The sequence below is a fragment of the Idiotropiscis lumnitzeri genome, chromosome 12 (genome assembly GCF_059441095.1).
Source record: "Idiotropiscis lumnitzeri isolate Australia: NSW breed Sydney's pygmy pipehorse chromosome 12, RoL_Ilum_1.0, whole genome shotgun sequence".
NCBI classification, from domain to species: domain Eukaryota; kingdom Metazoa; phylum Chordata; class Actinopteri; order Syngnathiformes; family Syngnathidae; genus Idiotropiscis; species Idiotropiscis lumnitzeri.
The window spans coordinates 21,382,432-21,409,593 of record NC_142402.1 but is presented as its reverse complement, the minus strand read 5'-3'; the positions used below and the strand labels follow the sequence as shown (position 1 = coordinate 21,409,593).

Below are 27,162 nucleotides of genomic sequence, written 5' to 3'. Positions count from 1 at the left end.
ACAAATTCTTTTGGCATGAAGAGGTGCGTGTGCTGGTGTGACGTTTACAAAAGAATTTGCAGGAGACACTCTGAACTAGAACTGTACTTGTCCTACTGTACAATGACAGCACAATACAATGTGTGTGTGTGTGTGTGTGTCGCTAAGCCCCGAAATACCCACACACACCTTGATGTCCTTAGCCAGGCTTTCAAGGGAGTTAATATCGAGACCTTCTTTGCAGGCCTGCAAACAGGAGATAACCTTCTGAGTTTCAATGCGGCCCGGGCGGATCGTCAGGCCCGACAAGCTGCCATGGAAATACTGCGTGAACCTGGAAGTCGCTACCTCGCCACCTAAACGCCGGCCGGGAAAAGAATGGAGGAGATAAGGAAGGAAGGAGACGACAAAGTGGAGAAGGGAGATAAGGGAGGTGAGGTGAGGCGCGCAGGTGGAAAAATAAGAAGTGGGTCAATAAAGGACAATTGCAAAAGAACAGGAGAAGACAACTCGGATTAGGTCGGCTTCAAAGGGAGACGCTTCGTAGACGACGTCGCTTGTGCTTTCTCTCACTTAGAAAAGAAGAAAACCAGACACCTATATCGAAAAAAAAGATATAAAATGAAGAACAAATTCGGATACTTGTCACAGAGCCGAGCAAATGCATTTCGATGCTAATTTCCATAAACCCATTTGTAATGTTTCGCATTTTGTGACGAATGTTAGCATTAAGCTAACGGACTTGCCTTCAAGGTTTCGGTTAAAGATTGTTGAATTCTTTTTTGTTTTGTGTGTAAGTTATAAAGTACACTCCAAACGGCGCTGACCAAGCGGGTGTAATGTTAGCATTTTGCTAGCAAATTTTTGCCAGACAAAATATGGTTTGGCATTTAAACAAATGTTTCATTTTTTTTGTTCTGTACGAGATGCTTTTTCAGGTGTGTTTGACTTTGAGAAGTTGGAAAGTTCACAACGACGCCAACATTCAACGTTGTTCCGCATTATTTGTAAGCATAAATCCAGCTCATTCTTGTTTGTAGATGCTTTTTTGTTGCTTCAAAATGAAATGTTGAATTTCCTTTTGTTTTGTGTCAGCTAAACTTCAAATTTGCTGTCTTTTCACAACGTCTATTTTTTTCAAATGTGCGTTTATGGGTCGGAATGCCATCAATGTGTAAAAGAGGCTCCAGTTGAAGCGGAACCGGCGCGATCCAAAAGATGCGCGCGACATGCACGACACGACTTGAATTCGTGTAGGAGACGTCACGTCAACATCTCCCAACATCTGGCACATCAGCATATATATCGGGAAGCTTCCTCCCGGGAATTGGGAGCACAAGTTTGACAGACGCAAATGGATGCAATGGATATTCATGCGCAAAATGTCACAGCTCGGAAATGCATCTTTTTATAGCCAATAAATGGAAGCACAAACATGCGACTCAATGTCACTTTCAATGAATATTCGTGTCAGCGTTCTTGGACTCCTTTTATTTTCCGCGTCGCTCGTAAAGTATTTACGCCACGTCAATGTTTGTTTTTTACATTTATGTATTAGTTGCCAGTTTGCCGAGGCGTCATTTGTGTGCCACTGTTCCAATTCATCCTCAACGGAAGTTCTTTTTTTTTTTTTTGATGTTGCCTCTGCTTTGCTGCTTCTTTCTCAAGTAAAAGCCAAAACGTTTCCCGCCTCAGGAGACGGCATTGGGGTCATTTTTCTTTCTTGTTGTCTTTTCAACCCACACACTTTGGCTGTAAAGTGAACAGCGGGACATTTTGATGGCGCGTTGTACAAATGCGGCTGCAAGATTTGCCGCGCGCTGTGTGGGATGATGGACCCAAATGAAGACGGAACGGGGACATTTACGCTCACCGAAAAAACTAAAGTGGAGGTGTTCCTAATATTTTGACGACATGAGACGGCCATAAATAAGAAAACACCTCTCGGTGGGATCTCTTGCATGTCTGACTTCAAACACTTCATTATTGCGATGTTTAAATGTGAGTAAAAGGGTGGCGGTGGCGGTGGCGGGTGCGGGGCAGGCCGGGCTCGGGTTTAGTGAAATGAGAGCCCGAAAGGCAATCTTGCTCACTAATGGCCTGCAAAGTTATCAGTTGCAGCTTAGTGAAGTTTAAGGCAGCTTCATTGGGATGTAATAGCTGGCAAAGTTGCGGCCCATTCACTCCGCTTAATCCTTCCTTCGGGGCTTTTTCTCACAATCACAAGTTCACACAGAAAAAGAAAAGGCAAAAAAAAAAAACGAGAAAATAAAATTGCAATCAAGCGCAAAAGGGGAAAGAATTTCAACTTTGTTCTTTTTGAAGATGGAGGTTGGAGTCGAAAAAAACTTTGGATCATGAAGCGAATCATCGCATCGCAGCTCGACTTCACTCCAACGTGATCGTGGCCGCCACTTTTTGTCAGATGCTGCAATCGAAGCATTTCCTGCTTGATATCCACTTTGCTCATGCTTCTCAATTTCAAAAGAATTGCTCACAGCCCCGAGGCGAACATCTTAATCCGTATTTATTTTTCTCTCCCGCAAACGAAACGGAATTTGAATTCATTGCTTGGCGGTGTCTGTTGCAGGAGCTCAGAGATTGGCGGAAGGTGTCCGAATTTTTCATGCTCTTCTTTTTGGCTTCTAAAAATAAATTTGGTGGACCAACGTGAGAAGAATTTGCAACCGTGTGGAGTTTTGGTGCATGACGACGTGCCGACGATCCAACATAAAAGCTTGCAACGGTGCCGCACGTCATTTGAGCACTTTGCAATCATTTCTTTTCTTTTTAGACTCATCAATCTCACCAGAGATTATGATTATTAAATGTTTTAAAGAGTCCAGATCACACCACAGACAGACAAGATTGCTTCTTTCCTTAGCACCGATCAACCGGGCTCAACTGTTCAACTCTTTCATGTTTTTTTTTATGATCACAGGCAAATACATTTACTACAATTTATTCTTCAGCACAAAAAAACCCTCAGGCATCTTTTAGTCTCTTTTCTTCAAGTGAAGGTAACCAGCAAGAAATTGGGACACAGTGTCTATTATTAGAGTAGGGGACACTATTTGAGGAAGTCTGATGTCTCGCCTCAGCTTTTCGTGCAGGATTCACAAAACAAAAATGGAGACCAAGATAAATCAATGCTTCAACTATAATATTTTTTAAATCGTTTAGAGTGGAGAAGTAACAATAAAAGAAAGTGACATCATGTGGTTGCACAAGTGTGCACACCCTCTCAACTGGGATGCGAGTCTTTATTAACCAATCATATTCAAATTCATGTCAAATGGAAAGCAGCACACGCCCGCCGCCACCAGGTCACCCCAAATCTTTTTGCTTTCTAGCAGAAGCCAAAAAGGATTTTGTACAAACACTAACTGCAATTTTGATGATCAATTGATTTGTGCCGTTCACATTAAGAGTGGATTTTTTTCAACGACTTCTCTTTCTTTCACACCACAAAAAAAACTTACCATGTGAACAGGAGTGTGCAAGCTTTGCATATTCACTGAACATGAAACGCGCCGAAGCATGAAAAGCCAATGAAGGAATAAATGAAAGCGGTTGACTGCGTCCCTCGAGCCGGCGGCAATCGCGGGCACGCGCACGCGCACGCGGGCGCGGCACCAACCTTGCCAGCAGGCGCCCACTGTGAGCTGCGTATCGATCTCGGAGGCATGGATCGGCCAGTCGTCTGTCACCAGGTAGGGTTCATAGGTCACTCCATCCACAAAGAGAGTCACAGCGGGAAACTCCACATTGATCACATAATAGTGCCACTCTTTGTCACAAATCTAGACGAGGGAATGAGAAGAAGACAGACGAGTCGGTCACTAGGCAACAAGACCTTTCGATATATTACGCCAACAAAAGGGGAGGAAGTCACAGCTAAAAATGCAACGACAATTTGAGTCGCCTCCTTTCGTCTCGGAGGGGACGATCATTACGGCGAATGCTTTTTGGAGAGCGACTCATCTTCATCTCAGTTGGGCTTGGTCAGCTCACGGCGGCTGCTGACAGCTAATGGGCTGTTCATTCAAATCCGACAGGACAGACGCTGAGTGACAACCCGCTAGAAATGAGTCGTTCGCAAGTTTTTGGGATGTCGACTAGATTTGACAGTCTGCCGCTTGAAAGGTGTCACTTCAATGGCGCAGATGTCGGCATATCCGATCAGGGCCGGCCGAGTGGGGCAAAGATGGCTCCGTTCAGTCACGTGACGGCGATCATTTTGTGTGCTGGAAGCATATTTTCGCACTCATTTGGGGGATGTAAAAAGTTGCCGGATTCGATGGGCCCGGAGCCGTCGTTTGGACATTCTTTTTGCAAAAATACAAACGCTGTCTGGTGGCAGTGAATTCAACTTTCCAACAATCAGAAGTATGAGAAGCGGTGAACAATTATTTTTAAAAAAAATCTCTCATTAGAAGTTTACGGTCAAAGTAAACATCAAGACGTAAGGACGAAATCGCTTTGGAGCAGCGAAGACAGACAGGCTGCGATACTTTTATGAATGAGGACGAAAGTTGAGGGCGGGGGGCCAGGGGTGGACCGGCACAATGAGGTCAAGTGGCCGTCCATGCGAACGAGCAATACAAAATGCCATAGCTGGATGAATAGAATCTACGTTGCAGTATGAAAACACTTTCCGTCACGGATATTGGAACAAAAATGGCGCTGCAACGCATGTAGACAGACAGTCACATGGCAATGTTCTTTGCGAATAATTACTTCCTAGGGAGTTGTGCATCTTATCCTTACGTCGTAATTAAAATGTCTCCCCCGGGAGAACTTTTGCAGGAACTGACTTGCCTCCGACCAAAAGGACATTCCGTCCACGTTCATTTGGATATCCGCTCGGAGTAGCGCCCGGGAAGCTGCCACGTTTATTTCCGAAGACGCATATATTGTGTTCTAAATCAAAGACAAATATGACTTCAACCTCTTCAACGGTCAATCTGCTTCTCGACAAGTGCCGCGGGCAAACAAATTGCGAGCACGGGAGAGTTCTCGGGCCACTTTGATAGTTCCCGCAGGCCACACGCGCTGCGAAGGATTTCGTTGACTCATTTGCACTAAAGAGGAATATAATATAATATCTTTTCATTTTCTGAGCAAAGACAGAAAAAGAGCAGGAATTCATGTGTGGCCTCAAAACGTTCTCGTGGCCGTGAAATAAACAAAAGGGAAATTGCAAATTTAAGGAGACATGTTGTGCTCAGCGTGTCTTTTTCAAAGTTCCATCAATTTCTCGGGAAAACATTAGACGACGTATAATTGTGATATCCTCAACTTGCACCAAGATTTGATACTTTATTAATGACTTGCGTGTATTTCTTTTCTTCTTGACAGCATATTTTAGTCTCATATTACATCCTATAAATTATTATTATTATTTAGGGCTGTCAAAGTTAAAGCATTAACTCTTGAGATGAATCTAAAAAAATAAACGCATTTAAATATTTTAACTGCGTTTTATTGACTTTTTACACCAAATTGAATATTAGCTGCACATCTTTTGCACATCATCTCCGAACGAAACGTCGCGCTCGTGACCGCTGCAAAAGTTTATTTCGAAAACAAATGCAAGGAAAGCGTTTCGATCATAAAATGCTAATTGAATTAAAAAAAAAAAATCACTCCAGGGTATTGTTCAAGTAAATATCTGTCAGAAGAAATTGTGGTTGAAAATGTGATTAATCGCAATTAATTACAGAATTTTAATGAGTTAAAAATTGTAATGGCTTGACAGCACTAAACTGATTTGACAATCGCACCCCAAAAACTAAGACGGCACAGGATACTCCATGTGGAGTCTGAAAACCTGAGAGAGGGTCAACGTTTTTCTATTCCAGAGCTTCGGCAGATGTGCGCTGCTCAATCGCTTGAAGTGTGGCCAATAATCCACAACTGCATTTTTTTTTTTTTACATTCTCAGCACTGCACAAAGAAGATGGAGTGTCTGCTTTTACAAGAATGTCTTTCCTTGGAACAATCCATCGAAGGAATTAAACGTGAATTACTTGCAGGAAGGTGAAAGCAAAGCGATGGGATTTGAAGCGCTCTCTCGTCAAACAATGGAAAGAAAGTTCATGAGAAAATGTCTCTTCCGAATATGTGCGTACATCTCGAATGCATATCAGGTGTTGTTCTAAAAGGTTGTGTTTCCGTTTTCACCGGCTCGGATGTGCACTTGACTAGTCAAGTAGAATTAATTGGTTTTTAAAGGCCGTCTGGCTGAGTGCCTGTCGAAATGACTGCTAAGTTGGCTAGGCCGAGTAGTAGATCCGAGCTGATTATTCTTGCCTCTGACTCAACACTCGCAACTGTTTTGGATCTCATTAACATTATTTGAGTTTTTTTCTGAAATGTACTTATTACAATCAGATATATAATTCAAGGGTCAACCAAGCAGTGCGATGAAGTGTTTTGCTCAAAGGCAATTTAACAGCTGTCAGACTTTTTTTTTTTGCATACAAATCGTTGCCAGCGTAGTGCAGACGAAGTCAGAGATGTCAGCTTGCGTAAACATCAATCAAAGGGTGGACTTTGTCACCAGTCACAAGAAGGAGTCATGCCGCTTTACCAACAACAAAAAGCAACCGCAAGAAGAACTTCAGCATCAACCCACTTTAAAACAACTTGCACAAGTACATTTCACAGTCTTTAGTTTTTACTTTAAGTCCAATCAGCACTTCCACATTATTTTAGCCAGACTTGTTTTCTTTTTTTGCTTTTCTCTTTACAACCTTCAGTACTTCTCCTTCACTCCATTCGCCATTTCTGCCAGTTAGCAATTGTGACAACCTCACACTGCGCAGCTACGAGTCGTGTCTCAAATCATCCTTCAAAGCACGTGGTCCATCTCGTGATCTGCCGAGTCGCGGAAATATTCTGCACGGAGGAGCGGACAGTGAAATGATTCGGACTTCATTGTGCGCGTGTCCTTGCATTCATGGAGACATACAATCGCGATCGATGGCAAATTGGAGTTGATTTGTCGTCATTTATTTACCGGCGCGGAGGAAAAAGCCCGGGTGGCGAGGGGCGAGGAGGAAAAAGCCGTCAATGTTGAAGTACGGTCAGTGAAAGCGAACAGAATCAACAAGATGTGGGTTGAGGGGGCTCCAAATGAAGGGCGGGGCCATGAAATGGCACTTCGGCAGCCACCTAACACGCGCGCGCACACGCACGATCAAACAACACGGCAAAGCGTGCACTGAAATAACAAAGCGACATTGTTGCATAGCAAAGGAAGCGCCCAAAGCCGACAACGTACAATTGAACACTTAAACGAAGTCCAACAAACACGCAAAACGCGCACGCAATCATTTTGTATTTTTTCTGCTTCTCGTGACTCCAACGCAAAGCTAAGAAGACGCGATTGCAGGAGCCACGATGACACACGCTACAATCACGGTTGTTATGTCGAGGCTTTGCTTTCCTGACAACGTAACGTGTCAAAAATGCTGTTAAAATGTCAAACACGACGCCGAATGATAGCAAATGGCGATATATCGCGCTCATAACATATGATTTGTTTTAAATGTCACCGAGGTGTCACGATCGGAAGTGCAATAAAACAATATGTTCCCGAGGTCGCAATTTGGAGCGATGAGGAACGCCATCGCTTCCCGGCCGCGGTTTGGAATGTTTGGTTTTAAAAATCATGCGTTCAAAAATGACAACGACGGCACGATGTTTGCGAATATTCTCATTCCTCGGGTCACTGCGTTGTCGGGGAACTGAATCCGTTGTTGTGGTTGGCTTAGAAGACGGGTGTCAAACATGAAGGCCGCGGGCCAGAACGGGCCCGTCGGGGTTTCCATTCCGGTCCGTCAGGTTTGTTCTTTCCTGTCGCGTGACCACTCGATCACACAAACTCTTATTTTGAAAATCATCATCAAAGAGCCTCTGGAGAAGAGGAAATATTTATTGAAATATTTTAGTGAGATTTGATGCAAGCTAATTGTTTAAATTTTGTGGCCAAGTAAATTCAAGACTGGGAATCCAACCGCATTCTTTACAAAAGTCTTTAGTCATTTTCATTTTATGAATCGTTGAGAGTTATTAAAAAGAGAAGAAAGCCGATTCTGCATTTAATTTTGAATCTTTGCAGCTGTTAAGGGACAAACGGGACTAAATACTGAGCTTCAATCTGCCCAAGTAGTTGCACATCCAAGATTCTAACCGGAGCACCTAAACAATCCATCCCATCTGCTTCGAAACGACGGGACGCGTCTCATCAGCTCAACGCAGGGAGGGAGTCAAGCACAAGAAGCGTTTTGAAAGCAGAAAAGTGAAGGCGCGTTGCCGGCGAGGGCGGATAATCATTTGCGACCACTTCCGCGGCTCATTCGCAGGACTTGAACGCCGACGTAAACTTTCACCATGAATTAGGGACCGCAAATGAAATTGGAACACTTATCTGCAATTCGCAAGACGCGATGGCGTCGCGCGGCGCTAATTGTGCTTCCAAACAGCTGCCAGCTCAAATAAATATTTCTTTCTCTCCGCTTCATTTGGGGAAGCTCAGCCCGTCAATAAAGTGTTGCCTCGCCAAATTTGAAGGGATCGTTCGTTATGGTTTAGTGCAGCAAACAGGCCAGTCTCAATTGAAAGTTGTGGTCGCGTTGCAACGTGCCGGTCAGCACTGAGCTCGACTGGAAAACATCTTCATGAAGATGAAGAAGAGGAGGATGCGCCTGCAATGATCTTTTCCGGACTATAAGCTGCTCCTTTTTTGCTCGCTTTTGAACCAGGCGGCTAATACGGCGCTGCGGCTTTTGGCTGGATTTTTCTTTCACCACTAGGGGCGCTCTAGAGTTCAGGAAGTACGCTAAATAAATCCAAATCTTTTTTTTCCCTCTTGGGTCTGTTCTATTTTAATGAGCAAAGTTGTTGCCGTGTTAAAAGGCACCGTTTGTGCATCCACAGGACAAAATCGTTCCGTCAGCGGCTTTGTGAGATCAGACTTTTGCTAGCATGAGTTACTTTCCATCTTCTTTCCATCAAACATTCCGCACACTATCTTGACAAACTTTAGAAAATCAAACGGAAGGGATCATCTTTTCTTTTGGTTTTTCTATTCCTCCCGTCAAGCTAACACGACCGAAACTCAATTATTTGTACTTGGCCAAGCGACTTCTCCGTCGCTGTGAGCACAACGAAGGAGAAAGCAAGTTTGGAATCTGATGACTCGCGTGAAGCTTTCCATCACACCTGTTTGGATCCATTTGGCAAACGGAGGCAGGCCTCTCCTCTTTCCCGCTCGCTGCCAACTTTCTTTCACGGCTCTCCGCTTCTCGTCTCCTCTCGAGGGTGACAATTGAAAAATCAATCGAGCTAAATGGAGTCGCAGCGGAAGCCATTGAGTGTCCTTCCGAAGCGCGAGAGGAACGAGGACGGCGAGCGGCAGCTTCGACACGCGGTGGCCTCGCCCGCATTCCTCGCTAATCCCGCTGACCTTTGCCCTCGGAACTCGCATGCGCGGCTCCTACTCATCTATCAATTGGGAATGTCTTTTTTTTTTAACACAAGATAAACAACACTCACAAATATATATTCTTTATCCTCTGAGAAGAATGCCTGATAAAGTATTTTTGTGGCCTACTGACTTTCTCCATGAATGAAAAAAAAAGTTGCATTTAATTTAGGACAAAACCTCAACGTTTGAAAATGATTGGACGAATGTTGACTGACGAAAGCAGTTATTGAATAATTCATGAGCTAATGCACAATAATCACAAGAGCTAATTCCCGAATGGACTTGCTTCAAATGTGAAATTTGGCTTTGCGCACAAAATGGGATCAATGACATTTTTTCGGGATCAACGAAGGTTGTAGACGGATGACGTCGGCTGACTTTTGGTTTTCAGATCATTTTTTTGGATGAATCTCAAATATTTAACTTGGACAAAAAGCTGCTTTTTCACCTTATAAGAATGCTTTGCGGCTGTTTTTGTTTGTTTGTTTTGAAAGCAACGGCGTTGACTTTTCCATGACCGTCGCTTCAGGGCACACGTGATTTTTTTATGACGTTAGCTCAGATCCAGAAAAGCACCGCTCGACTTGCCGTTTTCCAGCGAGACCGGACAAGAACGCAAACGCAACCAAACGACACTTTTCCGTGTCATTGGCCCCTCCCTCCCTCCGCTGGTTGCCAACAAATGAAAAAAGGTCACAAAGAAAATATTTGCGGGGGGGATTTCTTTTCTTTTTTTTTGTGGGAGTGAAGTTTGAAGTTGAGAGGTCTTTTTTTGAGAGGCGTGTCAGATATTTTGGGGCGTGTGTTTGAGAGTGTTTTGCGAGTTGTTTGTGAGCATGAATGATGAATGATGCCTCAAAGGCACCTCACAGTTTTTGTTCACGTCAAAAATGAGAAAGAAGAGAGAGAGAGAGAACATTATCTGAATTGTACATCCGCCACAGAGAAACAAAAGAAAAAGCGTCCAAATGACAAAGAAGAACGAAAGAGAACAGCGCCGTGTTACTCGTGACGCAACCCAAAAAGTTTTTGTCAAAAGGGATGCACGATGGAATTCCACATCATGTTTGCGATATTTTTGGAGCAACAATTTTGTGTTTAAATGTAGTTCCATGCGTCCTCCTGACGATTGGAAACCAAAACTGAGCATTACTTAACTGTGGACGCAAAGGGATCTTTGTTCACACCCACCGCGGCGCAAATGCCCGCTTGTAATAAAAGTGCCAAAAGAAAGATGCAAAACGCAAAACGCGTTTGACCGGCCGTCGTTTCAGCCGAGGCTCCCTCAGCATTTTCAAATCTCATTTTACATTCTTGGCAATTTTTTTTTTTCCTGATTAATGAATCTTTTTGGTGGCGTTTCAAATTGATGACATTTTAATTTTGACGTTACAGTGACTTTAAAGTCCGTGAGCTGAGCACCAAACTTTTTTCAGGATTTACTCCTCTGAAAGAACTTCTTATCGGCTTCCAAGGAGCTCAATGGAGCATAATTGTGCAGATCTCCAAGACTAAAATAACCGCAGCGTGACATTTGCCTTTTAGCATCTCGGCCAGGTGGGAAAAAAAAGGCGAGAAAGACAGCGGCAGGTAAAGATGAAAGATGGCACGTCATAAAACATAAGACAGCAGATGAGAGGAGATGAAGTTGACGGAGTCGAAAGCAGCTCAGAGACCAGACGACGTGTTTACTTTCAACAAACCAAATTGACTTTTCACCTCAGCGATTGCGGTAGCGAGTCTGCGGACTGAAACGGCGACGGAGCAAACACACAAATAGTCGAGAAGAACGTTTTGATAGAGTGAAGACCTTGAAAGCGAATGTCGCGGCATATTGTTGCAATTTCTGGCCGGTGGACGATGACAAGACAAGAGAGCAGGATCATTTGTTATCTTTGGAGGGTTTTCTTTTCAGATGACTCAACACATTCCGAAGAAAAGTGAAAGAAAAAGCAAAAAAATATTCTTGGTTTCCGAGGAAGATGGAAGGCCGAGGTGGCTGACGGCCAGACTCCCGTTTTAAAATGATCCCAAATTTGAATTTCCAATGAAGGCTTCGCAACTTCGGAGAATTGACGGCCAATCAAATGTGCTCATGAGCTTTCAAGCCCACAAGTTTTTTTTTTTCAACGCGGCGACGCCAGGGACTCGGTCAACAAAGTAGCGCTCTTTGCTCCCCTCTGGATCCTTCATTGTGACGAAATGCCGGAAGGTGAGGGAGAAAAGGCAACCTCTTCAGCTTGGTCACATGCACACACGTACGTGCGCACGTACGCACACGCTTCTTACCTGCTCCAGCTTCCAGTGGAATTCTGCCGGTCTGAAAGTATCGAGCTGGCTGAAATCTCGTCTGAGCAGGAAAACCAGCCGGCAGTTGTGAATATACAGAGAATAATGGTGGCGATTCATTTCTGCAAAAGCAACCACAAATATCGTCAGCTTACACACGCAGACACGAAAGATAGGAGCTTTTTTTTTTTTTTTCTTTCAATGCATCCCATCAGATATTTCCAGCTGGGTGAAACGAAGGCTTTGGTAAACTCCACATTTGTCTTTTAAATCACCGAAGTCAAATACATGCTGTTAAAATATGAATACGGACGTATTTTGGGAAAATGATATCATCACAAAAAGTGTCAGCTATCGCGTCTCGGTGTACAGCGGGGCAAATAAGGCCATCTCATTCCCACCCGGGTTTGGTGATTGAATCTTGTTTGGGTTGACAGACATCGTGACAACATTCAAATCAGTGTGACATCTATTTCCTGACGCCGATGTGGAATTGGTTTGTGCTGGAGATGTATAAGTGTGTTTATTCCGCACACATCATTCAAGTTCCTGGGACAAAATGAGTTGGAACATTGCCATGGCAACACGTATGCAATGAACACCATTATGATTTGGACTCATGAACTACCGGCCGAGTAAAAAAAAAAAAAAAAGGATCTTTGACGTCTTTAGCCGTCAATGGTAGTAAATGAGTGAACTGTAACGATCGTGAAACAAAAACAATGTTGAGGTGTTGCCGTATTAACTTTGCTGACAATAAATAAATCAATAAAAAAAAAATAATAATAATTTTTTAGCCCTTTACAAGAAAAGTGCAATTTGTTGGACATCTAAAGACTATACTGAATTATTTTTATAAAAAAATAAATAAATAAAAAAAGAGATTGAAAATGTGTCCTCACCCGTTTTGTCAGAGTTGCACAGCAAAGTTTCCTTCTCAGCACGAAGTCCCGGACTGGGGCCGTGTTTCATCCACGTGGCGATGGTGAACTGATCCGTCAGGTTTTGAGGCACCACAAGATCGGGAACATTGGCGGCCCGTTGGCCGTCGAACGTGTAGATGAGGTCGCTGTCGCGGCCGCTGTCGCTCACGAGAGACTCCGTCCAGTTGGCGGCTGCGCTCGGGGCGGGGAGAAGATCTGTACTGCCGGATGCCGCACCTGTCGGAGACGCAATTTAAAAAAAATCCTTCGGGCTGTTTGGCCTTTTCCACCTCGACAAAAATGTTGCCTTCTGTTGTGGCATCTCATTTTCAAATTTTAATTTCTTGCGGCTCGGCACACATCAGACGTGCAACGTTCGATCCGAGCTCAGGCCTTCCTGTGTGGAGTTTATTTTCTGAAAATAGTTGCAAACACAAGAAACGTACTTTTTTTTCCGCTCGCACTTCAGCTGTCTTTGTCAAACGGGCTTGCTTACGTCACCGGCAAATTCCGATTCTAAATGGAACGCAATCATGCACACGTCACACTTTGGAATGTCCTAAGAGACTTAATGAAGAATATTAAATGGAATTCCGAGCAGTCTCCTCAACGACAAAAGGCACGTTGGAAATTGCAATAAAATGGGGCGAGACATCAAAAGTCATTTCTTATGTTTAATTAAAATGTCATTGTCTCTCATCACGACGAGCCGCCGCCGCTAAACGGCAGCTCAATGTTTCAAGCAGCCATTGGAAATCAACCCCGCTTCCTTTTATTCGATTATTGCGCTCGTCCTTTCCGCTGCGACCCAATTCCTTTTTTTGTCTGTACTCACCGCAGAGTTTTTGCAGCGACTTCTCCGAGTAGGTTTCGCGATCGCAGCCCTTCCCGATGTGACTTGTCTGCAGCTCCACAATCACTTTGATGCCAGAGAAGAGTCCTCCGCAGGTTTCCAAGTGCAACTTCGGAAAGAGAGGCTTGCTGCCCGTGCCGGGCTCGTAGTCCACCCGCTTGTTCCAGCCTTCGGGGATCACACGAGTACGAAAATGAGGATGCAAATCATCTGTGGCGTTTCAAATGAATGGAAATTCCCCCCCAAAAAATAGCACTCGATTATATGTTATTAAACAGTTTGTGGGTTATTAATGGTCGCTCCTGCTGTGCGCCATTTTACCACCCACGGGGACACTAGAATAAAATCATGCAGACACAGAAAAAGAAGAGTTTGACAATTTCTGGAAGTGACTCAAACGTTTTTTTCGCACGGAATAAAAAAACGAGTTATCTGTCTACGTGTGTTGCTCCACCATTTGCTGGACGTGTTCTACGCAATTCCATGGCGTGTTCGCATTAAGCTTTAAGGACCTTTCGGGAAGGTTTCAAGGATGAGGTTGTTTTAACGACACAACTTGGAAGTCTATGTTATGCTTAGCTTTTGTTTTCTGTTAAAAAAATAAAATATATATTTTTTTAAAACAAAAAAAAACTCGATTTTTTCTTGCACTCTACATTTTTTGTAATTATGCCAAGCGACTTTGCTTTCAGATGTTTGTTTGATTTATTTTTGTTTGTTTGATGCTGTTGAATGTACTTTTAATGATGTCAAGCGCATTGAGTCATCTTGGCTATGAAATGAAGCGGCCTCGTCTTGCCGTGCTTCCTTTGACAGCAAACTGTCATCAAAGAGCTTGAAGCTTCTCTTTTTTTTCTTTTTTGGGGAAGAATTCCTCTTTGTGCCAAACGGCTTCTCTGAAGCGAGTTGAGTTGTCTCAAATTATATTGTCAAAGAAAAACAAATGTTCACATCTTTCAGCTCGCTTATCTCGATATGCAGATGACGCTTCCGTAAATATAACGAATGAATTTGCCTCCACGTTTTCAGCACCTGACATTTGATTCATTTGTCATTTTTCACATTCAACGTAAAAAAAAAAAAAAATGGATCTTTGACGTCTTTATCCGTCAATGGCAGTAAATGAGCTCATTGGTGTTGAGACAACACAAATTAAGAAGTGTTTTTTTGCATGCGGTGAAATCGGCGTAAACGCGAGTGGCTTCGGAGGCCCGACTTTGTTCTCTCGATCCAGTGTTGCGTGAAAGCGCATGACAAATATATTTAGAGAATCATTTCGTCTCTCGGTGCTGCCCGACCGTCGTCACACATGAGCAAATATACAAACCAGCAGCAAAATGTCTTGCGTCCAAACGACACGTTGGCTAAACGGCGCACGGGAAAAAGCGGGCGAAGTTTTGAGACGGCAGGAAGAAGCCCAAGCGCTCGGTCGGGTTTCAACTTTGCTCCCTCGAGTTCTGCGCCTCACTTGGACTTGTCAGAGCTGACAAGTGAGGCAGCCGGGGAGAGTCGGCCTCCAATTTCAGCGTTCAACCTTCCCACGTTGTTTCATTATTATTTTCTTGGATTTCCACGGGAGGCATTCGTTCTAAAATGAATACTTCCATCTCACACATTTGCTTGCTTCGAAATATTTCGACACAAAAACACGCGTTGATGATATCGTTTGTATTTCAAGGGCGTTTGCTGCGATCAGCTCAAGATCTCCCAAAAAAAACTTTTTAGGAAAAAATTCAAAGAGTTAGCAAAGGCAGCGTGGATGAAGTTGCTATGACGCCGTTGATCGCTCTCAGAACGACGCCACAAAATCACCTTTTTGAATTTTGCAAGAAACGTCGACAGCAAATCAAAACGGTGATTTTTCCACAATCATCGTCTTCGAGGCATGAGTGATGCAAAAACAAAACAATGAAGTGAGCAACAACTCAAAATGAATTTCCTTGGCGAGCCTTTCAAAAGATGCAGACGTTGCAAACTTGAGGCCACAACGCGCGCAGCGTTTTCAAACACTTCAGAGCCAGAGGAGCAATCGCGACAGTTTGTTCTGGTATGAAAATGACAAATTGCGGGGGACCTTGCCATCCGGCTTTGCAGACAGGCTTGACGTCGATCTGCACGGCCACATCCTCCTTTGCCGTCTTCTGACCGCAGTCGAAGGCTGTCACCACAATCTTGTAAGTCTGCTGCCTGTCGTAGCTCAGTCGCTCCGTGTTCCGGACGTTACCTAAAAGCCGCCAAAACACAACGCCGATCATTTGCTCCAAATCAAATTTGGAATATTTCTTGAATGAAAATGTTTTATTCCCAATGGTCCGGTCCCTTGGATGGAACATTTGCATTGCTTCCGCCGGATGCCAGTTCGGCATTTTCATTCTTCTGATTGGTTGGTCACAGCAAACCAAAACGGCAAATTTTGTATCGTGTTGATGCTTTTTAGAATTGCGCCAAAAAAAAGCTGGATCAGGTAAATCCTCATAATTTGCCTTTTTTTTTTATCGTCGGGAAGCAGCCTCACATCTCGACGTTTCCACCAGTCTGCCTCACACGACGACAGAATATGCCGTCACTTTTCATGACTTTATTCATATCACCTTAGTTGTTTGATTTTTATATTATGCAAATGGGCTTTTTAATTGCTTGTATGCGAGGTCTCTGGAGCCTGGCCACCCATCAAGCGTAAAATTCAACAACCAATTAAAGTCTTCATTTTCTACCTATTTATGAAAATGTCTCCATGACCTCAGAGAGCCGTTCTGCACAATGAATTGGTTTTTTTTTTTGGTTCACTCGTCTTAAACTATCTCATGTGAGTGTTGAACAATCAATGGAAAGCTCAACTTGACTTCAGAGCATTGCTGGCATCGCCATCTGAACGCTTGCCTTGATTGGCAGCTCATTGGTGATCGCACGGGAAACAAAAGTCGCCACTTAAATCTTTTTTTTTTTTTAAATTTACCGCCTGCCTGCTTTTTAGGCAATAACAGCTGACAGCGGGATTCCGCACAACACGATGCGCTCCCCATTTGCTCCCCATTAGACAAATGTCAAGTGTGCAGTTGAAGTAGGTTACCCTCATTTCATTTGTCACTTCGATTCACTCCACCAAAAAATACAGCGAGAGACATTATGTGCACACACACACACACACACACACACACACTCACCGTTGCGGTCTATGGCAAACGGCGTTCCTGCAGTGACAATTTCATAGTTGCAGATCTGACTGTACTGCGGAGAACAATCCCGGTCCCAAGCCTCCACCTGTGACGGCACAAAATATACACAAGATGTCGGATTGGAATTTCGGCAGAACAACTAAAAAAGATGACACCGTTTTATAATATAATGATTAAACAACATTTGCACATGATGGCATTTGTAACGACTTTTGATACAAAAATTATTTCCACTCGGCAATTAATAGTTGTTGAAATGTCGAAGGTGCTCTCGATAATTGCACACGCACCCATTATTAATGTCGTCTTGCCTTGAATTCGTATTTTCGTGTCACTTGCACACAGTAAAATATTGCAGTACGATGTGCCGTATTTATTTCAAAAACACGAAATGTTGCAAGTCTGGCTGTGCATCTCCAACGCCGCGATTCTGTGTCAACCGCGTTTTGGAGCCAACTTATTATCAACAATAACAACCAATAAATGCGCGTTCCAAATTATTGACCGATCCCTCGCGTTGCAAATAACGATGCAACGTAAACGTTGGAACGAACATGCCGTTTTGTTTTTTTTTTGGAGGCGCGCACGAGGAATCTGCCCGCCCATTTGCGAGTCTCCAATAAAATCTCAACATATGAAGTGTCAAGAAAATACCTGCAAAATGCTGTCGTAGATCTTGCCTTCAATTACCGAAGCCTTGTATGACGGCTCCCGAAAGACGGGGCAAAACTCGTTGACGTCATCCACCTGAATGTGAACCACGGCCCTTCGTCAAGCCAAGAAAAAAAAGAGAACGTGAAAGGAACATGAGGGACATGTAGTTTGGAGGTGATTGATGGCAAAGACGGGAAATAAAGAGAAGGATGAAGGAAGAGAGAAACGAAGAATCCATTAGAGATGATCCAATTTAATTAAAATCTTTTTTGTGGTCTATCTTAAGAACGCCGAAGAAAGACAAGGGGGGGGGGCATTTCTAGGAGAACGCAGTCACATCCTAAAAATAGAGAAATATTCCCCGTCGTCTTCCCACACCTGTGTGCAAAATCTCAAATGTACCTTGCAATGAAATTTGTGCATCGGAATATGAAAAGCAGGCAATAATTCACCCAAGTTTTCTTTTGGCGTGACCTTCCTGCAACTTGTGTCTGAGGACGCACATCTGGCAAATTAATGACATTCGCTTAATGAGGCCTATTTAGAATGTCACGCCGCGATAAGGACACACACGCATGGGCTTGCAGCTCCATTCATCTTCCGCCGGAGAAATTCATCCCAAAGCTCCCCGAGCTCATAAATTTCCCTTTACCTCTCCGTCTCTTCGTACCTTCAGCACCGAGCCAGCCGGCATCCAAATGTCGGCATGGCGGCGACGACGGCTTTTGATTTGATGCCGTCAATGCCAGACGTGTCGTCTGTCACCGTCACCGTCAGCCACAAAAGAGACGCCGGCACGAGCGCGCCGTCCTGTCAACAGACCTCGTCAGCACGTCTCACGTGACGGAGCGCAACGGAAAGGAGGACGGATCCGGACGGGACGCCACGCCCCCTCTCCCCGCAAGTTGGGGAGCGTTCCTATGGCACGGTGGATACGGCGCACCCCCCGTTTATCGGAGGGTGCGTTGAGGAAATCGATGATGTCATTGAAGCTCGTAAATTGAAAATATTGATTCAATGACATTCGATTCTATTTGCCCAAATCGGAATTCTGCCTTATTAACAAAAATCTGCATTTTGGAGGCGATCACTGATCAGCGAGTTGAAAAAAAAGAATGAGAAAGAAAACAGAAGATGGAGCAATTTTTCCAAAGTATTTAAAACAGAATTTTTTCTTGCACTGATTTGTTTTGTGAAGCTGTCTTGATGCAAAAGTGTTTGTCATGTTTTTTTTTTTTTTTCTGCCATTCTACTTGAGAAGTTCCATGCGACTCATTCCAAGTTAGCGAGCAATTAGCCGCACAAGACGGCTTTGATCGCGCTTCCGACGCTCGCCTTTGTTCAAACTGCCTTTCTATTATGCGGCAAACAAAATGGACGACGGCCGCACAAAGGCGCCCACCGAGCCGTCAAAGCCAAAAGACAAACACAAAAATGATTATTACACTCGCAAAACGATGCCGCGTTCACGTTCCCGCAATTGATATCAAGTAGGTCTCTTGAAAACGGAACTCGCTCACATTATTTTGTCATGTGCGCTTTTGTGGCTGCAAAAATGATTTGTCAGTTGGCAGCAATTACAAAATGTCAAGTTATTTGTCGGATGTTGACACTAAAAGGACACGAACGGAGATTGGCGACTTGGATGAACTAAAAGTGAACACACACACACACACACACACGCGCTGCACTCACTTGTGGGATTTCTTCCAGTCGGCGCCAGCGGGTCCCGCGCCGCAGTCGTAGGCTTGGATAATAAATGTGTATTCCTTCTGGCTCTCGCAGTCCACTGGGCCGCTGGCTCGCAGGACGCCTTCTCCTGAGGTGCGATTCAGCACCGCTGCCTCGAACGGAATGTCCTGGCCATAAATCTTAAAGGCACAAATTTCCCCTAAAAAGGCAAGCAAAGAAATTTATTGGTCCGCAAGGAGAGTCACGCCGAAGAAAGCGGCAGTGAATATTTTTTTTCTCCATGAGCCGGCAAGCATGAGTAACGACTCGGTGACGTTGGCTATTATGCGCTACAAACGGTTTATTATGACAAGCTGAGAAATGCGAGGTTAAGTGTGAAGTTGTTACCGTGACCTTTGACCTCATCTCATCCGATCAAGTCCGTCGGTGACGAAGAAGAAGTAGCGAAAAACACCCAAAGCATCTTCAAAACTTTTACCGACCCGCGCAGTTCACTTTGTGTTCAACGCAATCCATTTTATTTGGAACGCGCACAAATTTCCGTCTGGCGGAAATTAGAACACATTTGCAATAGAAGAGCAGCAGAACAGCGACCGTCTCACGTTGAGTCGAAAGTTAAAGAATAAAAATGTGTCTTCAAACGAGTGTCCGAAGCGGACGGAGAGGGGCCGGGGCTTGCCTAACATTCAATGGGAGGTCAAAGGTCATTCCAGAGGGAAGGACCGGCAACAGAAAAGGCTGCGCTTCGTCCTCAGCACCTCCAGCAGAATTTAGTCTGCAGACCTGAGGCGGCGTGTGTGTTCTCGGAAAGGTACGCTGGGGCGAGGCCATTTAAGGATTTCAAGACCAACAGAAGTTTTTTAAATTGGCGAACTCAAAAGTGCGCTAAGAGCCAGTGAAGCGAGACCAAGATTGAGGCGATGTGATCCGTCTTCCGAGCGCCGGTTAAAAGGCCAGCGGCAGCATTTCAGTCCGAAATGTAGAATTGTGTGCGCAAACGCTTAAAGTACGTTCAAGACAAAAACTTGTGTCTGTTTTTAACGAGCACATCTTCACGTCGCGCACTTTGAAAATTTTTGAGGTGGTCATCGACGTAAATAAAAGTCAGAGGCTTTAAAACGATTCCCCTCTCATTCTAAAAGTCATTTTGTGCATTTCCTTTCTGACTTTCATTTCACCCGTTTACATTTTCCAAACAGCCGAGGGGGCGTTCAAAGACAGCGTTGCCATGACGTCAGTTTTTTTGCACTTTTCAGGGCTGTTTTTTTTTTTTTTATTTGTCCCTCCGAGGTGAGTTTGGGAGCAGGTTGTAATGTTTACCGACAAGCGACATTGGGATTCCCTGCACATAAAAATACTTGGGGGGGGGGGGTGTAAAGAGTGCAAAACTTCTCAACAACAAAGTCACAAAGTTGAAGGATGGCAGTGAAAAGTTCCTTCCGCAAATGCTGCAAATCCATTTTCTGCTCCATCCGTCGTGGCAAATATTTCTGGGTTCAATTTTACAGTGGAATGCGATTGAGTTATGCCGACGACGACGACGACGACGACGACGACGACGACGACGATGACGAGGAGGAGGAGATCTGCGGGACGAAATGTAAATGCTGGAGATTTCATCTGGCCTCGGACTGAGTCAGCAAACATGCACTTATGCATACACACGCGGACATAGCTTGGTTCTCAGCCCCCCCCCCGAGGGAACACTTCAAATTCACTCAGTGGAAATTGATGGAAGAAAGCCAGTCTAATCTTTGGGCCGGGACAGCGAAAGGTTAAGGGTCGCTTTTTAAAGTCAACATCATAACGGCGTCGTTTGGCCTCAGCACCAAAGAAAGAGGACGTCTCATGACAATAATGTTGAAAAAAATAAATAAATATATAAAGGGCAAGCTGTCAATAAGAATATTTATACAATTCTATTGATATTGATCATAATAAATGTATTTTTTATAATATTTATTTTCATTTTTTTCCCCATCACAACACCGGCAGTTTTCACACAAATGTAATTTGGCGAAGGAAAAGCAGACCGGAGTGCATTTGACAAAACCTCCACGGGCAGAAACGCTCGTAAGATATTTGAACGAAATTGGCCGCGGGATGAAGCCTTGACGTTCTATTTGGAGTGACAAGCTCCAAACCCAATTAGCGCCTCGCCTGCGGGACGCGTCCGCTTTAATCAGCTTTTAGTAGTTAACAATGCGAAGTATCATTTGTAATCAGGTTTGCGATTCTGTCACTGCGAGTGCCAACGTGCGCCGAGGAAATGGCAGTGAAGAGAAAAGCGCGGAGGCCCGACGTCTCAGCCGGGCCGTTCCACAATTACGAAACGTAAACAACAAGACCGATACCGATGCAGAATTATTAACGTGCACGTGCATGTGCACGTTTCCCAAGCAGGCAGCGTATGAGGCGCTCTTAAGCTTCGATTCGTTCATTCCCTGAACCCAGTCGACACTCGCCTCACATCTTCTCATTTCATTCATGACAGACTTGCGTCAGCATCACAAGTCCGACTCAACGCGCACGAGTTTCCAGTTAAGAAGGTGACGCGCTTAATTGCCAGTTGTTTCTTTTTTATAATCTGGAAGAATTATTTGTGCAAATTGTGGAAGCTTTTTTTTTTTTTTTAATTGCAGCCTCGCTTTATCTTCAAAGCTCGCTCCGTATTCCGCCGCCATTATCCACCTCCTCACAAAATGATTTTTCGTCGTTCTTCCTAATAAGACAACAAACGCAACGATCCTCCACGATGCTGCCGTCTCCTTTTTTTTTTTTGGAAGATGCAAAGAGGACTGAAAACAAACGAAGGCTTTCGACTAATCTATTGGACTGCGGGCTTAAACGGGATTTTCTCTCTTCTCTCGAGGTCGCCATGAGGACATTAAGTTGACTCAAGGATAAGATATTTAAAAAGTTAGCTTCGCCGTGTCTTGGGACTTTTTTTTTTTTTTTTGCCACTGCTGGACCTTTGCTTTGATCAGTTTACATCTTGACAGCAAATAAACTCATAATTGATGACGCTGACATGCAGCCAACAGTTTCAACTCTTATGGGGAGACTTCAAGATGTTCTCTTCCAAAAATGATGAATGACAGAGTTAAAGTCCAATGGATACATTTCAATATGGAGCAATCGGTTCAATGACAGGATGAAGACGGAACCACGTTTCAACTTTCAAAGTGCCGTATTGCAAGTGGGCCTCCGATTTTTCCAGATGTGGAAGGACAACGGTGCGGTGGGTTGTCTTGTCGGTGAAAGAGTGAGTCGAGTTGCGAAAGCAATTCATCAGTCTCAGCGCGCTCGCTCGCATAATAGGTCAGCTCTTAATTGCAATCGGGAGGTTGTAACAGCAACCGCTTGACCTCGGGGTGACAAAGTGACACCTCGCACGGATGCGTGCGGACCACGACACGAAGATGCTCGCTCAGGTTGCCGATTGCCCCGCATTTCCATGAGAGCGGGATATGACCACAAAGACAAAGCTCAAGTCTGCTGATAACGTTTAAAAAAAAAAAAAAAAAAAAAAAAAGATACAATTTAATTGTTGTACAGAAAACATTCCAGATACTTATTTTGTGAAAGTCTTTGAAAAAAATAAATAAATAAAAATAATATTAATAATAAAACGCATTTAAAAACAGCACCAGAAGACGATGTTACGGCATATACAGAAATCAAAACTGACACGATGCATGAAGCATTTCTCATGTGTCGCCTACACTAGTGGTTGGTATGCCCAGCCAGCATTTTTATCAAAAAAAAGAAGAAAAAAAACATTCTTTCCCCCCAAATAATAATGGTGTGTTATCACAGTGGGACCATTTTTGTAATAGGTTGCATTCATTATCACTGCCATTCAGCTTGGGGGTTGTTATCTGCAGTGTAATCATTTTAAAATGAATCCATTGAAGTTATGCAGCATAAGAATTGATCAGATAAAGTAATTAAATAGAATTAGTTGTGGGCGGCATTTTAATAATCCCCTTGAAGTCATGAAATTGATTGTAGTACTGGTTACATTTCAGAATGAACCGATTTAAAGATGCTTTAAAAAAAGTTATGCAGTAAGTAAATGACAATAAAATGTCTGTAACAATCCATGTTCATATTTTTGGAACAGCAGAAGTGTTTTTATCTATTAAACTTTATTTTCATTTGAATTTTGCATTGAAAGGTGCTAGTTCCGGTTTTAGCTAAATGATTTTATTTTGAATGCAAACTTCCTGTTTTGTACAGTTCACACGTAAGGTAACTTAACGACGACTACGGCCAAGAGTTTCATATTGATCCTTCGATAAACGGACGTTTCTTTTACTAGCACCCCCCCCTGAAGAGGTAAAAGGTGTGCAAACAACGTATATACGTATTTTGTTTGTAAATATTAAGTGTTGAATGTGAAATATGTTGGCTAGCTAATTTGTTTGCGTGTGTGATGAAATGCGTTTCAGCTCTTAACGGTGATTCGGTTCAAAGGTTACACGGTTATGGATAAATGTTGCTCAAAAAATAAACCACAAAACCATCAGTAAAGTCTCATCTACGGTGTCATTTAAGAGTGGAATTTTGGACAACAACGTCACATTATTACTGGAGTGGTTTTGCAAATATGTGAAGTGTCGCGAAGAAAGAAGACGTTTTACTCCACAGCTCCCCCTATAGCTGAAAAGATTAACTTCAAATTAAAAAAAAGGACAGCACGATATGTGATTTTGTTAACAAAGAAAGTAATTGAATAAAACGGCAGCGCACACCTGCTTTTATTATCTCCTAATGTGTCATCTCATTTTCTCTGCAGCGGGATTTCACTCCGATAAGCAATTGTTCGCATCTTCTCTTCCTGCCTCCATCCTTGACTGAGCTTTGCGCACGCGGCCACTTGTGACGGTGCAAGTGTCAGCACTTGACAGTTAAATGGCTTCTTGAGAAAGCTGAATTTGACACTGTTGAGATGTGTGTGTTTGGGGGGGGGGGGATTTCGTAGACACAACACACCTGAGACACATGCAGTCTGCTCCACAATTATTGCAACAGCAAGGTTAGTTCCTGTTTTTTTCCTCTCTCTTTCCTTTTATGAAGACGTTCACATTTCTGACCAAAATATAAATATCACATAAACGTTGAGCACAGCTTTTTTTTCCCCATCTCAATGTTGGAAACAACTCAGGACAAAGCAACTTTAGTTGGAAGTCAACCACTATTCAAGCGAGCAAAAGTACTGGAACGGACATTATGAAATTAACTTCACGGGAATCCAATCTTAATTGCAATAACTGCAGCAAGCAAGCGAGAATATTTGCTGAAAAAAGTTGCGTTGTGAAAGACATCCATTTTCTTCTGGCGCCGCTTCCGTTTATAGACAGCAGAGTGAAACAGATAATCCCGGGCTTTAATGTGCTGGAAATGTCAGAGGCTCTCTTGATGACCTCTGTAAGCCCACGGGGAGAAAGAAACAAAAAAAAAACCAGACAGATGAACATACACTCCACAGAGATAGCGTATGGTTTGTGGAGCCGTTCACGCAATAAAAATAATCATAAAAAATTAAATAATAAAAAATGCTTCCATCATTGATTGGTGGACATTTATTAAAAATGACGATTGAATATCGAAAACACGGTTACACGTTTGGACGTCACTGAAATGGAAATTTTCCAAAGAAGTGCGCGTTTATCGACTTTTTAATTTCCTCTCCATTTTAAAAAAAAGTACGATAGTAAATTTCCAAGTAACTTCATTTGACAACGGTCGTCTCTGAAAATCAAACAACAATTCAGTGCTCATTGCCGTTATGCTTTTTTTTTTCAACTCAAAATAAAAAAAGCAGTTTGTGGTGCTCAAGATTATGAATTTGAAAGCGTAAATCTTCTTTTCAGTGGCCAAATTGACATCATCCGCAAGCCGAGCGCTTGCAGGTCTTTATAAACGTACTTTATTTAAATAAATAAATCAAGAAGTTTTTGTCATTTTTCATCAAATAATTGATGCCTGTGAGTACCGGTCTACATGTGTTACTCCACAGTTGGTGTTCTAATCCTTTCCTTCTAAAAGCCGCAACTCTTGATGCCGACGCTCGAATGTGGTTTTACGTTGTTTGTTCGCATCAAACGGACTTTCCTGAGGCAGCGCTACGCGGCCCGTTTCTAATGCACAACGTGCGATTCTCCAGCTTTGGCAGAAAACGTCATCAGGGAGTGGCATGAAAGCTGGCGTCCGTTAAAACGGGGCAGGTGGCATTTCAGAACCCCTGGAGAGCTTTTTCATTCAAAGGCGCACCTTTTGAAATGCCTCAAAGAGAATTGAAGTCATCATGTGACACGGCGGCGTGCCGCTCATGTACATTCGGTCCTCATCAAAAGCTGCGTTTAGACGAGCTAACGAGTTGCACGCTTGGGATTATTCTGCCGAGGATAACATCATCACCGACGTGCCGTCTTTCATTGATCGCCGCGTGCGTGTTCATGTTTGGCGTGGTGAACCGTCAGGCAATAACTCACGTTCGGGTCCCTGTCATGTTTCATCAGCGATGACGGAATGTTATTCTTGAAAAAAAAAAAAAAGGGGAGCTATTTGTTGCTCATATTCAATCAGAAAGTCAAAGACGATAATATTAGTAAACGCTAATCAAGGGTGGCTTTATGCGAGTTTTCACACAGATTTAAAAAAATAAAAAAATTTCATTCGGGTTTTTGAGATAGGTTGACCTATAAAAAAAAAAAAGCTTGCGCAATACAGATTTTATTTTGCTTTCTAATTTGTTGCTTTAATGTTTTGCAAAAGAATGCCACCTGTTGAAAATAACAAATATTTTTTTTTATTTCTAAATATTGATGAATATCTGTGGGCCCTGCGATTGGCCGACAACCATTCCAGGGTGTCGCCCGCCTATTCTTATACTTTCCCATCTACTTGTGGTTAAAAAGCAAACGACCGCCCCCCCCGTACGGTTGGTGACCACTGTCGCCACCCCAAAAATGACCTCCACGAACCAGGAAGTCGCCACTGCCTTGCTTCGATTTTAAATGTTCGCATGGTCATCCTCTGACGCCCCCACCGCCCTTTCTCGGGGTCTCTGTCCGGCACGGCAGCTCATTCCGACACGCAATTTATGACGCGGTTTTCCCGTTTGGGGCCCTCACGGTTGAGCTTTGGCTCCTTCACGAAATTAGCGGCTGCCGAATGAGACGTAAAGTGGGCTAATGTGCTGAAAATGAGCCAATTACGATCATTACACTGCCATAATTGACCCTGGAGACCCTTGTCCAGCAAGAGATAGTCCGCCTCTTGGGTCGCGTGTGTGCGTGTTGGTGTTTCCGAGCCGTAATTAGGCGCAGATTGGACCTGGTGGATGGACCGTAATTGGTATCACGGCGAGACTCGACCAGCTGCCCGGCAACCTTTTTGGAGAGGTGAATTGCTCGGGTCCTTTTTCATTTGAAACGGGAAAAAAAAAACTGAATAGCAGAGGTGAGACATTTGACTGGGGAACTGGAATGCCATTATAAGAAAAAAAAAATAAATGATGAGACGATCAAATGAAGGCAAATAAAAGAAGCCGACGTGTTTGCGATTGGGAATTTGCGCTGTAAAAATTTGAAACATGAGAATGTAACGTTTGGCTAATGGACTGGTTTCATCATTTCAAATATTGATGTGTGGGCATACGTGGCCTTTAAGGGGAGTGGCCTCTTGAGTCAGAGCAGAAGTGGGAGCGGACGGACAGTCGCTCCTTTCGAGACTTCTCATTTTGCACCAAAATATTTTTGTCCACTTGAGGTTGCCATCCTCACATTCTACACTGTCGTATTTGTGACTTTTAATGCGTGAGGCTTTCTGCCCGACAGCTGCCGCTTATGATGTATGATTATGTTTATTATGGATTAATTTTGATCACTCACCTTGGACAATCTCCGTCTTTTCTGAATGATTGCGGTCGTTTGAATAACCGTTAAAATTTGCATTCCATTCGATTAAGTCAGCGAAAGCAGCACCGCATTAAACAAAATCTTCTTCCATCCATGCAAGCAATGTTATGAATTCAATTCAATTCAACAAACCCTCGGCTTTGTCCTTATTTATCTCGGCTTTTCCTCGCTA

General features: G+C 43.5%; 1 protein-coding gene across 1 annotated transcript in view; it reads right to left on the bottom strand.

Annotated features, from left to right (window-relative positions):
* The window catches only part of clstn2a (calsyntenin 2a), a 65,776-nt gene that overhangs the window by 6,903 nt on the left and 31,711 nt on the right, over window positions 1–27,162 (bottom strand). The window contains exons 3-11 of the mRNA XM_088311013.1: window positions 19,066–19,261; window positions 17,371–17,482; window positions 16,705–16,801; window positions 15,615–15,764; window positions 13,523–13,708; window positions 12,667–12,924; window positions 11,765–11,886; window positions 3,620–3,782; window positions 169–335 (exon numbers count right to left, since the gene is read on the bottom strand). Of these exons, the coding sequence (XP_088167139.1) occupies window positions 169–335; window positions 3,620–3,782; window positions 11,765–11,886; window positions 12,667–12,924; window positions 13,523–13,708; window positions 15,615–15,764; window positions 16,705–16,801; window positions 17,371–17,482; window positions 19,066–19,261 (1,451 nt within the window). The remainder of the gene's footprint in view (window positions 1–168; window positions 336–3,619; window positions 3,783–11,764; window positions 11,887–12,666; window positions 12,925–13,522; window positions 13,709–15,614; window positions 15,765–16,704; window positions 16,802–17,370; window positions 17,483–19,065; window positions 19,262–27,162) is intronic.